General features: G+C 48.2%; 1 protein-coding gene across 1 annotated transcript in view; it reads right to left on the bottom strand.

The window, feature by feature from the left end:
• Positions 1-1,276: 1,276 nt before the first annotated feature.
• Positions 1,277-16,424, bottom strand: part of LOC311123874 (inactive phospholipase C-like protein 2) — a 97,741-nt gene continuing 82,593 nt past the window's right edge. The window contains exons 5-6 of the mRNA XM_084198094.1: positions 7,568-7,677; positions 1,277-1,901 (exon numbers count right to left, since the gene is read on the bottom strand). Coding sequence (XP_084054220.1) covers positions 1,530-1,901; positions 7,568-7,677 — 482 coding nt within the window. The 3' untranslated portion in view covers positions 1,277-1,529. The remainder of the gene's footprint in view (positions 1,902-7,567; positions 7,678-16,424) is intronic.

The following is a 16,424-nucleotide window of genomic DNA, read 5'->3' as shown; positions in this document are numbered from 1 at the left end:
CAGAACAACAGGTATCAAGTCACTGTATATGTAGAAGCAATGTACTGTATATAAAATAATTGTAATATGAATATAACTAACATCAATTATGAATATAACTAACATCAATTATAACAATAATCATAATATCAACGGGATGTTTTGTTTCAGGGAGAATTATCAGAGATAAATGTAAAGTGTTTCTTCATTACTTGTACATACATACAGTATACATCTATATAGATTCATAGTTTCTCTTTTAGGTTAGGTGTGTGTTTGATTGACAGCAGGAATCTGCCCCAGGTCCATGTTTCTCTTGTGATCGTTGACCTATAGAGTCCTTTAGTCTCTTCAGCGCAGACAGGGTCGACAGACTGTTCCAGTTAAAACAGGCTGGTGAGCTCTTGCTAGTAGCTACCTCTGAGTGCTGGAGCGTGGGCAGAGCACGGCCACGCTCGCTCCATCCATGGGACGACGACAGCAACATACGGGACGTTACGCACACAGCCCCTACTACGCGCAGAGTCCAGGCATGTTGTGATTGACAATTAACAAAAATAAAAATCTTAATTAAGGGCACTGTGCAAGTGTTTGGGGTCCTGTGGAGGTTGGAGTCTCCAGCAGGGGGAGCCAGTGCATCATTGTAGAGGCCAGGTAGGTAGGGACTGACAGAGAGAGGCTGCAGAGCTGCAGTCCTTTACCGTCTCTCTCACAGACAGCTCCCAGGTTAGTTTGTGCAGTAATGGTCCTCTAGCTAGGATCCCTACAGAGCTCAAGAGTCTGTGTGAGCTGCTCTACGTTGTGCACTTAAAATGGCAGCCGCCTCCTCAGAGAGAAGGGCAAAAGGTTGAAGCTCAGGATGATGCATGGAAGGGCAGATCTACCGGTATATGGAGTAAACATAAGGGAGAAGATAGAGGAGGAGGAAAGGAAAGGAAAGGGTCCTGGACCTGCTATGGGTATCTTAGGGGAATCCAAAGGCGAACTTGTGCGGTATGAAATGCCAATGTAAGGTGCCTGTACCCACAGGGCCAGCAGTGCTGGCACTGCCCAGAGAAAGACAGCGAGACTGTCTATATCGAATCCAAGAGAGAGAAATAGGAAAGGAGAGAGAGCTGACAGAGACATTTATTCTTTGTCTCTAAAACAATCTATTTTCAAACTTGTGTCTCTTGTCTTTTACGGCAAGTTTTCTTCCCCGTCCCTTGCTCTGTTTGCTGTTTCTCTTCTGCTCTTTCACTCTCATCATCTCTCTCCCTCTCACCATCTCTCTCCCTCTCCTTTTCCTGCTCTTTTTCCTTCTCCTTCTCCTTCCTTCTCTCCTTCTCCTTCTCCTTCCTTCTCTCCTCCTTCTCCTTCTTCCTTCTCTCCTTCTCCCTCTCCTCTTTTTTCCTTTCTATCTCACTCTGCATGTCCATCTTCGGGGGTGTTAAAGGAACCATCCATGTTCTTTGCTCTTCTCCTCTCTGCTTCTCAAGCACCCTCTCTCTTTCTATTCTCCTCTCCCTGTCTCTCTTTGGGTGGACTCCACTGCGGGTACAGGCAACGGGTCAGCAGGAACCATCGCTGGCCGTCTCGTTCTCAGAGATGGCATCATGAGAGCCTGCTGCCCTATACTGTGGGGGCTGGGGCGGGAGGGGAGGCAGGGGATGGTGTTGAGTATGGAGCTGGGCCTGGAGCTGTGGTTGGGCCTCGGGCTGGGGTTCCGCCAGGGGTTGGGACAGAGGCTGGGGTTGGTTCTGGGCCTGAGGTTGGAGATGGTGAGGTTGGGGTGGATGGTGGGGCTGGGCCTGGTACTGGTGTTGGAGCTGAGGGGAGGCAGCTCCGTTCTTGCTCAGGCCACAGGACTGGGTGGCACAGTGGATCTGACGCAGTGTGTCCAAAGCCTCACTCTTAGCGTGTTTCAGCAGGTCCGCCTGACCCTGAGAGTGAGAGAGAGACAAGAGAGAGAGAGAGACAAGAAAGAGAGAGAGAGGGACAAATGAGAAAGCGAGAGAATGCTGTCACTCATGTGTTTCAGTATTGCCCTCTATACCAGACGGTGTCAGAGGAAGGCCCAAACATTTTTCAGACTCCAGCCACCCAAGCCATAGATAGTTCTCTCTGCTACTGCATGGCAAGCAGTACCAGTGCACCAAGTCTGGAACCAACAGGACCCTGAACAGCTTTTACCCCAAAACCATAAGACTGCTAAACAAAAATACCCACTGCTGTTACTATCTATTATCTATCCTGTTGCCTAGTTACTTTAACCCTGCCTATATGTTTATAGCTACCTCAATTACCTCGTACCCCTGCACATCGACTCAGTACTGGTATTGTTGAAAAAGGACCCGTAAGTAAGCGTTTCACTGTTAGTCTACACCTGTCATTTTCAAAGCATGTGACAAATACAATTTGATTTGATTTAATGCACTACATTCTTTTAGCCAGCAGATGGCAGTATACATCCATGCTGCGGTGTGGTTGGAGGAATTCTCTGCGGTTCCTCAGAGCTCCTTTAAAAGTAATCTGTTGATAAGTGATCCCCCACTATCATCATCGTCCTCTTTATTTAGGAACACCCCAGAGATGAAACCGGGCCAGATGGGGAGGAAGTGGTCAAGGCAGGCATCCCGCTTTATGGCGTTGTAAAGTCAATCAGGGCAGTTTCTGTTGCTGCCTTGGTTTCTGAGTGAAAGAGTGAGCTACTGCAGCCCTGCTGGCTCTATTCTGTAGTGTTGTGGGCTTGGATTAATGTCCCCCAAAAAACCCCACAGACCCTCACTACTAAACCCTTAACACTCCCCTCTTCCTTGTCTTCACTCTACATCCTTACCACTACCACTATCCTCTCCCAGTATGTCTCTCTCTCCATGTCCTCCACCACCACATCCCTTCACAGCCCACCTAAACAGCAACCGTCCCCTATTCTCTTCTCTGACTCTGCTTGTCTCTGAAGCGCTCTGAGTCTCACCACCATACTCACATATTCTATCCTGCCGTCCTCAGCAGTTAGTTGGCTAAGGGAACCTGAGAGACGTCCCTGTGGGACGATGCTGTTCGAGGCAAGGACCAGGGAACATGTCCTGTCTGTACTGGGGGTGTCTGCCTGCCTGCCTGCCTGTCTGTCTGTCTGTTTGTTTGTCTGTCGGACTCTAGTACAGTCTATTCCCATTGCCACTGGGCAGACAGAGTAGAGTGGCATGTAGTACAGGGGGGTTGAGGGTACAACCCTGGACAAAATGACAAAATGTTCCCCTCTCACGTGAGGGTAATGCTTAGCGACAAGTCTTCTACATGAAGGGCCTCAGAACACAATCCACTCCAACAGCATGAATAAAACATATGTTTGAGAAATTATGTAATGTTGCTGTGGGAGTCACAAAGCTGGTGCTGCTGCACCAGTCAGGGACTTGGCTGGTGGTACCGGAACCAAATCACTATGGGCTGAGCTCAACCATGGCTACGGGGACACTCACCCCCGCAGCTGGCCTGTACTGCAGCACAGCGCTCCACTTGGGGTTAGCCAAGGCTGAGGCTCCACAGCACACAGAGCCAACAATCACACATCTCCATCTGTAGAAGATTCTAACTCCTAGTCAATTACAGTTGTTCGTTCCTCATCCCCAACACAGTCCATTAACCTGTTTCTGTCATTTTTGCTTTTTGGGAAGGTTTATCTCAACCGCCAATGTGCCTCCAGATCTGAACATATGGGTCAGAGGGAGAGAGGACTCCGTGAAACTATAGGTTAGCTGTGGAGAGAGCAGTGGGCAAAGAGACAGACTGGTGACAGGAGGAGACTTCTAAATTACTATGCTTCAAGAACAATACTGTATCTAGAGAATCAGACTAGCTGGTGCTGCTGGAGGGAAGGCAGTGTTCTCTACAATCTCATAGTGTCTTTGGAGCTTCTTATGTTTCTCTCTCTCTCTCTCCATCTCTCTCTCTCTCTCTACCCCCTACCCTCCTGTGCCCAGTAGAAAGAGCTGGCAGGCTGGGTACCCTCATGGAGTCTGTGGGCTGTGGAACCAGCGAGTTGGACTGAATGGAGAGGTAACTGCCTGCCTGGACTTGGGTTGCCAAGCCTGGCTGGCACACACAGACCACACTGCCTCATACCAAATGTTCACCACCAAAACGAGAGGTAGATTGGCTGTTAATGAGCCTGTGTTTGCTGTGCCATGCAGTTACGGACATGCAGCCTGTACCCATAACTCACCGTACAGACACAAGGAAGGAGGAAGGAGGGAGAAGGATGAGGGGTGGAGGGGCCGAAATATGGAGGGGGTAAGGCATTAGGTTTTGTGTGTCCACGTTAGGCTTCTGAAGTGCTTAAGTCCTTCAGTTCTGTAGAGTGAATTAAAGCTTAATTAAGATAAGCCTGCCAGCCACATATGCTGGAAAAGAACAATGAGTGCAAACACAATAAGTTGAGCAACACACTTTTTGAAGGTGAATCTAAAACGACTATTAACATTGTCTAGTGGCTACCACTACCTTTGAGCATTCTATTTCTATCCTCTCTTCTAGACATTTCCATTTTGTCTTTAACTTTATTTCTGATCCTGTTTGATGCAGCTCAGACATCTCCCTGATTAATCCTGGGGAATCAAATGTCTCCCTCGTCACATCCTCCCTCTTCTGCTGCCTGCCAGCTCGGCGGAGCCCCAAACCAGGCTAAACACTTCCCTCAATCCTGAATAATTACATCCAGATGAGATCGAAAACACAGATCACACATTCTCTCTATATCCTTATTAGTGTCTGGGCGAGATGGCGGCGAGGCTTAGTGCTTTATCAGTGTCGCTATTACCACAGGTAATGATTCATTGAGGCTGTGAAACGAGGGCGTTGGGCCCCGCTTTATATGATTGTGGGCCTGTGTCACAGGCGAGGAGACAGAGGAGAGAGGGCAGAGAAGGGAGAGAGGGGAGAGAGGACAGAGAGAGGGAATATAGAGGGGACAGAGGGGAGGGGAGAGGAGAGCGAGATGGAGAGGGGAGAGAGGAGAGAGGAGGGGGAGAGCGTGACACCAATGGCCCACCGAAGGGCACGTCCGCTGGGTCCAAAACTCCTGGGAAAGGGGGGTGATGGTGGAGAGGGGTGGAGCTTACTGTGCATGTTGGCTAACAAATGGTGTGCGATGGTATCAAAAAATACTACAGTTTACTATAGAATACTATAGTACTTACTATAGAATTCTATAGTAAACTGTAGTATACTGTAGAATACTATACTACACACTGTATTATCCCTTGATCATGTGTAGTACTTACTATAGAATGTTGTATTGTACTGTAGAATACTATAGTAAATACTAAAGTATTATACGCAAAAGAAGCACTGTAGTAAATACTACAGTAATGTCCGCAAAAACACTACAGTCCACAAAAACACTACGCTTTTTTAACTATAGTAAATACTACAGTATTTAATTTGCATATACCCTGCCCATTCCCCTCTCCCATATCGCAATTTGCGCCATCCATAAGTGAGAAACCTACATGCCATGTATAGACCATATATTGTGTTCCCTACACAACATTCATTACTATAGTATATACTACAGTTTTCTTTTACTACAGTATTTATACTATAGTTAACTGTAAATACTACAGTATACTACACTAAATACTACAGTATACTACAGGAAACACTACAGTGAATACTACAGCAAAGTCTGCAAAAACACTACAGTGAATACTCGACCCCATCACCTCCTCCCTTCTCCAGACCATCTCTGGAGACGCTCTCCCATTCCTCACTTCCCTTATCAACTCATCCCTGACCACTGGCTGCATCCCCTCTGACTTCAAAATGGCCCGAGTCACTCCCCTCCTCAAGAAACTAATACTCGACTCATCTGATGTCAAAAACTATAGACCTGCATCCCTTCGTTCTTTTTCTTTCTAAAACACTTGAGCGTGCTGTCTCTGGTCAACTCGTTATCGCTCTCAGAACCATCTTCTTGACCCTAACCAGTCAGGCTTCAAGACGGGTCACTCAACTGAGACTGCTCTCTTCTCTGTGTCTCTGTGTCTCCGCACTCTCAAAGCTGACTTGCTCTCCGCTGTTCTCATCCTCCTAGATCTATCCGCTGCCTTCGACACCGTGAACCATCAGATCCTCCTCTCCCCCCTCTCAGGGCTGGGCGTCTCAGGCTCTGCACACTCTTCGATTGCATCCTACCTGGCAGGCCGCTCCTACCAGGTGACGTGGAGAGGATCTGTGTCTGCACCATGTACTCTCACTACTGGTGTCCCCCAGGGCTCGGTTCTAGGCCCTCTCCTCTTCTCTCTATATACCAAGTCACTCGGCTCCGTCATAACCTCACATGGTCCCTCCTATCATTGCTATGCGGATGACACGCAACTACTTTTCTCCTTTCCCCCCTTCTGACATGCAGGTGGCGACACGCATCTCTGCGTGCTTGGCAGGTATCTCAATTTGGATGTCGGCCACCACCTCAAACTCAAACTCGACAAGACGGATCTGCTCTTCCTCCTGAGGAAAGGCCTGCCCGCTCAAAGACCTCTCCATCATGGTTGACAACTCCACAGTGTCGCCCTCCCAGAGTGCAAAGAACCTTTGCGTGACCCTGGACAACACCCTGTTGTTCTCTGCAAACATCAAAGCAGTGACTGCAGGTTCATGCTCTACAACATCCGTAGAGTATGACCCTACCTCACACAGGAAGCAGCGCAGGTCCTAATCCAGGCACTTGTCCTCTCCCTTCTGGACTACTGCGACTCATTGTTGGCTGGGCTCTCCGCTTGTGCCATCAAACCCCTGCAACTTATCCAGAACACTGCAGCCCGCCTGGTTTTCAACCTTCCCAAGTTTTCTCATGTCACCCGCTCCTCTGCACACTCCACTGGATTCCAGTAGAATCTCACATCCACTACAATACCATGGTACTTGCCTACGGAGCAGCAAGAGGAACTGCCCCTCCCTACCTTCAGACTATGCTCAAACCCTACACCCCAAGACGAGTACTCCATTCTGCCACCTCTGGTCTCTTGTCCCTCCCACCCCTACCGGAAGGCAGCTCCTGCTCAGCCCAGTCCAAGCTTTTATTTTCTCTGTCCTGGCACCCCAATGGTGGAACCAGCTTCCCCCTGAAGCTAGGACAGCAGAGTCCCTGACCATCTTCCGAAAACATCTGAAACCCTACCTCTTCAAACAGTATCTTAAATAATCCTCCTCCTCTCCTCGACCCCCCCCACCACCCCTCCCCCCACCCCCCACCCACAGACACAGCTATATCCAGGAGCTGCACCAATTAATTAAGATTTAAGGATTACAAAGAAGAGAGATGCCAAATTGCTGTTTTAAGATTGGATGTAATCTCTTGGGAGAGGAGTATAGCATCAACATAATTTCTGTAAATTACTGGAAGTTGTTGCAAATCAATAACCTTGTGAACTTATGCAGACAGGGCAGTATTTCTAACGAATGATGCACTAGCCATACATTGCTAGTGTTATCTTGACAAAGTGTGTGGATGTACACTATACACTATCCATTAGCCTTCAATGGTACATTATCTTGTCAAAGAGCTTCCTGTGTTGTGGATGGATGGATGGATGTGCTGTATTCATACCTTGAGGACGGTGATGTTCCAGGCGTAGCTCTCCATGGCCTTCTGTAGCTTCCGGCCCTTCAGGCCCTCCTTCGCCCCGATCCTGTGAAGGTCCACATGGAAGTCCAGTCCTGAACAAACACAAACATACGCACAAGAGAGGTGAATGGACTGTTCATAGGGTACAGGCAGCCAAGGTCAGAGGGGTTAGGATAAAGCGGAAGTCGAATTTCCGTTGGACCTTCTGTCCATTTGGAAAATAAAATAATATTATTCTCATTTTACTGTACCATCACCACCCCAGACGGCCTCATGGCCTGTAGGGCTTACTGTAACATCACCACCCCAGACGGCCCCATGGTCTGTAGGGCTTACTGTAACATCATCACCCCAGACGGCCTCATGGCCTGTAGGGCTTACTGTAATATCACCACCCCAGACGGCCCCATGGCCTGTAGGGCTTACTGTAACATCACCACCCCAGACGGCCCCATGGTCTGTAGGGCTTACTGTAATATCACCACCCCAGACGGCCCCATGTCCTGTAGGGCTTACTGTAATATCACCACCCCAGACAGCCTCATGGCCTGTAGGGCTTACTGTAACATCATCACCCCAGACGGCCTCATGGCCTGTAGGGCTTACTGTAATATCACCACCCCAGACGGCCTCATGGCCTGTAGGGCTTACTGTAACATCATCACCCCAGACGGCCTCATGGCCTGTAGGGCTTACTGTAATATCACCACCCCAGACGGCCTCATGGCCTGTAGGGCTTACTGTAATATTACCACCCGGAGGGACCCATGGCGTGTAGGGCTTACTGTAACATCACCACCCCTGGACGGCCCCATGTCCTGTAGGGCTTACTGTAACATCACCACCCCTGGACGGCCCCATGTCCTGTAGGGCTTACTGTAACATCACCACCCCAGACGGCCCCATGTCCTGTAGGGCTTACTGTAACATCACCACCCCAGACGGCCCCTTGTCCTGTAGGGCTTACTGTAATATCACCACCCCAGACGGCCCCATGTCCTGTAGGGCTTACTGTAACATAACCACCCCTGGACGGCCCCTTGTCCTGTAGGGCTTACTGTAATATCACCACCCCTGGACGGCCCCATGTCCTGTAGGGCTTACTGTAATATCACCACCCCTGGACGGCCCCATGTCCTGTAGGGCTTACTGTAATATCACCACCCCAGACGGCCCCATGTCCTGTAGGGCTTACTGTAATATCACCACCCCAGATGGCCCCATGGCCTGTAGGGCTTACTGTAATATCACCACCCCAGACGGCCCCATGTCCTGTAGGGCTTACTGTAACATCACCACCCCAGACGCCCCCATGTCCTGTAGGGCTTACTGTAATATCATCACCCCAGACGGCCCCATGGCCTGTAGGGCTTACTGTAATATCACCACCCCAGATGGCCCCATGGCCTGTAGGGCTTACTGTAATATCACCACCCCAGACGGCCCCATGTCCTGTGGGGCTTACTGTAACATCACCACCCCAGACGCCCCCATGTCCTGTAGGGCTTACTGTAATATCATCACCCCAGACGGCCCCATGGCCTGTAGGGCTTACTGTAATATCACCACCCCAGACGGCCCCATGTCCTGTAGGGCTTACTGTAATATCACCACCCCAGACGGCCCCATGTCCTGTAGGGCTTACTGTAATATCACCACCCCAGATGGCCCCATGGCCTGAAGGGCTTACTGTAATACCACCACCCCAGACGGCCCCATGTCCTGTAGGGCTTACTGTAATATCACCACCCCAGACGGCCCCATGTCCTGTAGGGCTTACTGTAATATCACCACCCCAGACGGCCCCATGGCCTGTAGGGCTTACTGTAATATCACCACCCCAGACGGCCCCATGTCCTGTAGGGCTTACTGTAATATCACCACCCCAGACGGCCCCATGGCCTGTAGGGCTTACTGTAATATCACCACCCCAGACGGCCCCATGTCCTGTAGGGCTTACTGTAACATCACCACCTCTGGACGGCCCCATGGTCTGTAGGGCTTACTGTAACATCACCACCCCAGACGCCCCCATGTCCTGTAGGGCTTACTGTAACATCCCCACCCGGAGGGACCCATGGCCTGTAGGGCTTACTGTAACATCATCACCCCTGGACGGCCCCATGGTCTGTAGGGCTTACTGTAACATCATCACCCCGGACGGCCCCATGGTCTGTAGGGCTTACTGTAATATCACCACCCCAGACGCCCCCATGTCCTGTAGGGCTTACTGTAACATCACCACCCGGAGGGACCCATGGCCTGTAGGGCTTACTGTAACATCATCACCCCTGGACGGCCCCATGGTCTGTAGGGCTTACTGTAACATCATCACCCCGGACGGCCCCATGGTCTGTAGGGCTTACTGTAATATCACCACCCCAGACGCCCCCATGTCCTGTAGGGCTTACTGTAACATCACCACCCGGAGGGACCCATGGCCTGTAGGGCTTACTGTAACATCACAACCCCTGGACGGCCCCATGGTCTGTAGGGCTTACTGTAATATTACCACCCCAGACGGCCTCATGGTCTGTAGGGCTTACTGTAATATTACCACCCCAGACGGCCTCATGGTCTGTAGGGCTTACTGTACTGCTGTAAATCTGTCCACTGTCCAGATCATCTGCCACTGGATTGACACTGACTTCTACAGTACACAGATACCGTGATGCTGACTACAGCTGCTTCCCTAGTCACATTTTCAGAGTTTGAGGACAAAGTCTAATTACAGAGCAAGTTCCCACTACAAAGACATGTTCCCTACCCTTCATGTTCTGTGCTCCAATTAAAAAGTCCCCTCAACAAAGTATGCCATCACCATTCCGGTTCCGCATGGCACACATTGGCACACCCATTCCTAAAACCCTAAAATCTTCATTCCTCCTGCAAAGCCACCCCTTGACACGCACACACCCATAAAACCACACACATACACCCCCACACCACCACAGTTCAGTGGCTGAGAATCACCCTAGCCGAGAGGCATGGAGAACGAAACAAGAGAGAGAAAGAGATAAATATATTATTAGTGAGTTGCTTCTGAGCAGTAGTGTAACTGGGGCATCCAGGGGTTATAAATAATGAACCTATGCTCCATATACATTTACAAATTGTTTTTATTACTATTTTTTTTATTGAGTAAATACTTTCTTAACACTTATTTTTCTTAAAACTGCATTGTTGGTTAAGGGCTTGTAAGTAAGCATTTCACTGTAAGGTCTACACCTGTTGTATTCGGCACATGTGACAAAACATTTATTTTTGATTTGAAATACAGAGAGAGGAACAGGGGGAGAGATAAGAGTGAGTAGTAAAATTGAACAAAAGATGAGCGAGAAAAGGAGACTAATGAGAGAAATGAACAGAATGGAGAAAAAGGCAAAGGCAGAACCATAAGAGAGTGAGAGAGTAACAGAAATCACAAAGGAGAGGCTTCGAGCCGAGCTTCATTTATTTATTACGAGTGATGTGCTGCGATGGAGGGAGCAGCCAAAGCCGGATTTCATCACAGGACACCACAGAGAATGGGATTTTCTCTGTCCGGAACGGCGGCTTTGACTATGTAAAGACAGGGATCTCTTTATCCCCTGCATTTCCATGGTAATGGGATCCACGGTGAGAGGCTGAGCTGCCAGAGCTGGCGGAGCATCTCATCCATGGACAGAGAGGGGGAGGGAAGGAAGGGATATCAATAAATAAACATGGCCATGTCCATGCAGCCTGTGCCTCCTACCTCCTCCTACGTCCTCCCTCCCTCCATCAGTCCTCCAGCCCTCTACCCACACTACTAATACCAGTCTACTGCTGCTGTCTCTCTCACCCTCTGGTGCCCGGGCTGTAAAAGCCCATTAAAACTGGTGATATGACCTCTGTGGTTTTCTTAAACATGATTGCAGGATTTTAATAAGCATTGTAGGGGTATATACGTGCTGTGTATGTTATGAAAAGCACTATGTATGCACATACACACACACTCATGCAGTCACCTGTGCACACATCCACAGGTAGCATCTGTGTGCCAGAACGTGTGTCATTAGTGCAGTCTGTGTTGTGGTGAGCCATCAATAGCACCCAGGGGGTTCATCAGGCAGGCACCTGTGTATGTGCAGTTAGCGGGGACATCGTGTCGCCTCACGTCCCACTTCTCTCTCTCTCTCTCTCTCTCTCTCTCTCTCTCTCTCTCTCTCTCTCTCTCTCTCTCTCTCTCTCATCAACCCGTCAGCGCCACTTCTCAAATTAAACTGATTAGAAGCAATAATGGCTGGGCATAATGATCACAGAAAGGGGGAGGAGGAAGGAGGACAGAGAGAGTAGCCATTCAAACAGAGTGCTGTTTTCTCTACCGCATATATTTCAAACGGCTGTGTGTATGTGTGTGAGAGTGTATTTGAGTGTGTGTGTGTGTGTGTATGTATGTGTTGATGGAGGGGACTGATCAATTATCAGCAGCATGATGACACACGTGTCCCACTGTGACAGCACCACACTGACATGTACCTCAAATAACCAGTGTAGGTGTCAGCTGCAATCAGACTTTGCAATTAAGCACAGACGTCATGGTAGACACACACACACACACACACACACACACACACACACACACACAAAACCTTTCTGTCGATCACTGCCAGCTCTGTCTGGGTTGTTATGCTTCTCACCCAGCGACTAAATGCTAATTATACCTTTTGCTATCAAAATCTATCATAGGACATAGACCTCTTCTCTCTCTCTCTCTCTCTCTCTCTCTCTCTCTCTCTCTCTCTCTCTCTCTCTCTCTCTCTCTCTCCTCTCTCTCTCTCTCTCTCCCTCTCTCTCTCTCTCTCTCTCTCTCTCTCTCAATACAATTCAATTTCAATTTAAGGGCTTCATTGGCATGGGAAACGTATGTTAACATTGCCAAAGCAAGTGAAATAGATAGTAAACAAAAGTGAAATAAACAATAAATATTAACAGTAAACATTACACTCAGAAGTTTCAAAAGAATAAAGACATTTCAAATGTCATATTATGTATATATACAGTGTTGTAACAATGTGCAAATAGTTAAAGTACAAATGGGAAAATAAATAAACATAAATATGGATTTTATTTACAATGGTGTTTGTTCTTCACTGGTTGCCCTTTTCTTGTGGCAACAGGTCACAAATCTTGCTGCTGTAATGGCACACTGTGGTTTTTCACCCAGTAGATAAGGGAGTTTATCAAAATTGGGTTTGTTTTCGAATTCTTTGTGGATTGCTGTAATCTGAGGGAAATATGTGTCTCTAATATGGTCATACATTTGGCAGGAGGTTAGGAAGTGCAGCTCAGTTTCCACCTCATTTTGGGTCTCTCTCTCTCTCTCTCTCTCTCTCTCTCTCTCTCTCTCTCTCTCTCTCTCTCTCTCTCTCTCTCTCTCCCCCTCCCCTCCCTCCCTCTGCATATCCTCATCAGTTTAGGCTCTTAACATGTAAACTGTCTATGCTGACTTTCATACAGTCCTGAGCTGACCTCTATATATCCTCTGAATAACTTAGTGAATGTAGATGGCCAGGGCCCTCAGTCAACATGTAACCATTTTGGACTGCGACTGTGGGTTCAGGGGGCCATAATAGACTATAGTCCCAACTTCAAACAAGTTATCCTTATCAAAGCCAGGAGAACACACACTGAGACCTGAGGTTACAGTGAGAGCTATCAGGGTATGATAACCTGCCTCCCCACCCTCTGCTGGCTGGCTCCCAGGGCCTAAGGCTTAACTCTGTAGGCAGGTAGCTAGGAGATGAGTTACACACTGACACACACAGCCTCAGAGCATCAGCCGTTTGAAATGGAAGACGGCACCGCTGGAGCCCAGCTGGTGGACAGAGGGAGAGAGGGAAGGGGACAGGGGGGGCAGAGGAAGAGAGGGAGGGGGGGAGAAGGAAAGAGAGAGAGGGTTGGGTTGGGAGGGACGAAGGGAGAGAGAGAAAGAGAGAGACATAGGTAATGGCGCAAGGGTTGATGGCTAAATTGTGCCACACTGGGGTCTGCTCCTCTGTGCTCGTTGCCTGCTGCCCACTGCCTTTTCACCCACATAGGTCCTTTCTCTGTGTTCATCACTAAACACACTCATCAATCTCTAAATGGACTGGAAACATTGACTTAATGCCTAACATTGAATTCCTTTCAATCCTTTCATTGGTTAACCGGCTATACCCCTGTGATTGTCACTGACCAAAATCACAGGATGGATCCTGATCTGCAGTGGAACTGAGAGTCGGAGGAGAATCTTTGGTTCTGCCTTGAATAGCTGGCTGATCTCAAAATAGCTGTCTGATCTGGCCATGCAGTCAAGCGGCTCTCTCCTCCCTAACTGGTTCTGGCGGTTGATGGTTGGCCTTTGTCTTTTGATTGGCTGGCAGCCTGCCATATTTGAGTGTGGGTTGGCTGGTTGACCTCTGCCCTCCGGAGTTCCATGCTACAGCAGAGACTCAATGAGGCGTCCACACAGTCGCTAGGGGCCCTCCCTGCTTCCTGTCCTGGCTGCTTTATTAAAACCATACATACACGTGGATGCATACACGCACGTACACCCCCCATCTCTCTCCTAGTTTTCTCCATCGTTGGTTTTATTAAAGGTGGTGTAGCTGTGCTCCCCATGCCCAGGTGCCTTGTGGGTAAACAGCGGTGTGTTGCCGTGTCTCCGTGGGGCTGCTGAGAGCCCAGCCATGTGTGACACAGGAACACAAAGCTGCTTCAGCTTCCTGTGTTTGTAGTTCCTTCGCCACACACTTTTTATTTTTCCATTCCATTTTGTTCCGCCTGGCGTAGCAATACCAAAACACCCCCCTTGTCAGAAAGAATGAGCTGGGATGCAGCGGCATGGGAGAAGTTAAGTCTCAGAAATCTGTGTGAATTCAGCAGAGAGGTGGGGGAGAGGAGAAGGATGGATGAAGGGTGGGGTGGAGGAGCGTGAGGGAGGGAGCTGGGTCTTAGAGAAAGTGTTATGTTTGGCATGTGGCTGATGGCCCCTAGGGGTTCTTTTTTTCCCATTTCCCCCACCCCCAATGTTTTCTTATTACATAACCCACCCCTTGACATCCTACTACTGACCCCAACACACAGCTATGTGACTGTATAGCTGTGGAGTTACTGTGTGGAGTTTCAGCCATGCAAAACCCAGGGCTTCTAATGGAGCTGTTCTATGGAGGAGCAGAGGAGTGCATTCTGATTCAAGCCCAGCTATCATGCTCCATCCCTGGGTAATAGGGAAGCACGACACTGGCACAGGGACATGGTGCTGTCCACATGGACGTGGCTGGGCATGGGCATGAGCCTGCTACTGTGTGACTGAGGGGAGACATGTGGGGTGCAGGCTCGACTCATCAGATTTGGCCCGCTGGGTGGGCATGTGCAAGCCTGTCCAGTGGCTTCAGTGTCTGCTGAATTCTTTGAAAGTCCCCGTCCACCCCCATCTCTGTATCACTCTCACACACTCTCACACAAACACAAAGGGAACCTAAAATTAATTTCCATTCAAAATCGTATTTTCCCTAACCCTAACCCTTACCCTAACCTTAACCCTAACCCGTAACCCTAACCCAAACCTAACTCCTAACCCTAACCCTAATTCTAATCCTAAACCTAATTGTAATCCTAACTCTAATTGTAATCCTAACTCTAAACCTAAGCTTAAAATAGCCTTTGTCCTCATGGGGATCTGGGAAAGGTCCCCATAAGGGAGAATTTTCCTTGTTTTACTATCCTTGTGGGGACTTTTGGGGATTTTAGGTCCCCACAAGGATAGAAAAACCAACCAACCAACACACACACACACAAGGGTCTAGCTTTACCACAGAGTGTGTCTTCACTAAGACAGTCCTGTGTGTCTCTAAGCACGTAAGCCCTGTCTCTGCCTGGTTCTGTTAACATATGGATGTTTTTCATTCTATCCACAGTTCATTCTGAATACTATATGTATAGTGCCTTCAGAAAGTATTCATAACCCTTGACTTATTCCACATTTTGTTGTGTTACAGCCTGAATTCAAAATTGATGAAATGTATGTTTTTCCTCACCCATCTACACACAATACCCCATAATGACAAAGTGAAAACATGTTTTTAGAAATGTTAGCACATTTTTGGAAAATGAAATACAGAAATATCTCATTTACATAAGTATTCACACCCCTGAGTCAATACATGTTAGAATGACCTTTGGCAGCGATTATAGCTGTGAGTCTTTCTGGGTAAGTCTCTAAGAGCTCTGTACACCTGGATTGTACAATATTTGCACTTTTTTTTTTTTTTACTCATCAAGCTCTGTCAAGTTCGTTGTTGATCATTCATTGTTAGACACCCATTTTCAAGTCTTGTCATAGATTGTCACGCCGCTTTAAGTCAAAACTGTAACTAGGCCACTCAGGAACATTCAACGTTGTCTTGGTACGCAACTCCATTGTATATTTGGCCTTTTGTTTTAGGTTATTGTCCTGCTGAAAGGTGAATTTGTCTCCCAGTGTCTGTTGGAAAGCAGACTGAACCAGGTTTTCCTCTAGGATTTTGCCTGTGCTTAGCTCTATTCCATTTATTTTTATCCTAAAAAACTCACTAGTCCTTGCCAGTGACAAGCATACCCATAACATGATGCAGCTGCCACCATGCTTGAAAATATGAAGAGTGGTACTCAGTGATGTGTTGTGTTGGATTTGCCCCAAACATAACACTTTGTATTCAGGACATAATGTTCATTTCTTTGCCACTTTTTTTGCAGTTTTATTTTAGTGCCTTATTGCAAACAGGATGCACGTTTTGGAATATTTGTATTCTGTACAGGCTTCCTCCTTTTCACTCTGTCATTTAGGTTAGTATTG

The sequence above is a fragment of the Coregonus lavaretus genome, assembly GCF_964263955.1.
Source record: "Coregonus lavaretus genome assembly, contig: HAP1_SCAFFOLD_1644, whole genome shotgun sequence".
NCBI lineage: Eukaryota > Metazoa > Chordata > Actinopteri > Salmoniformes > Salmonidae > Coregonus > Coregonus lavaretus.
This window is presented reverse-complemented; position numbering and strand designations above follow the sequence as displayed.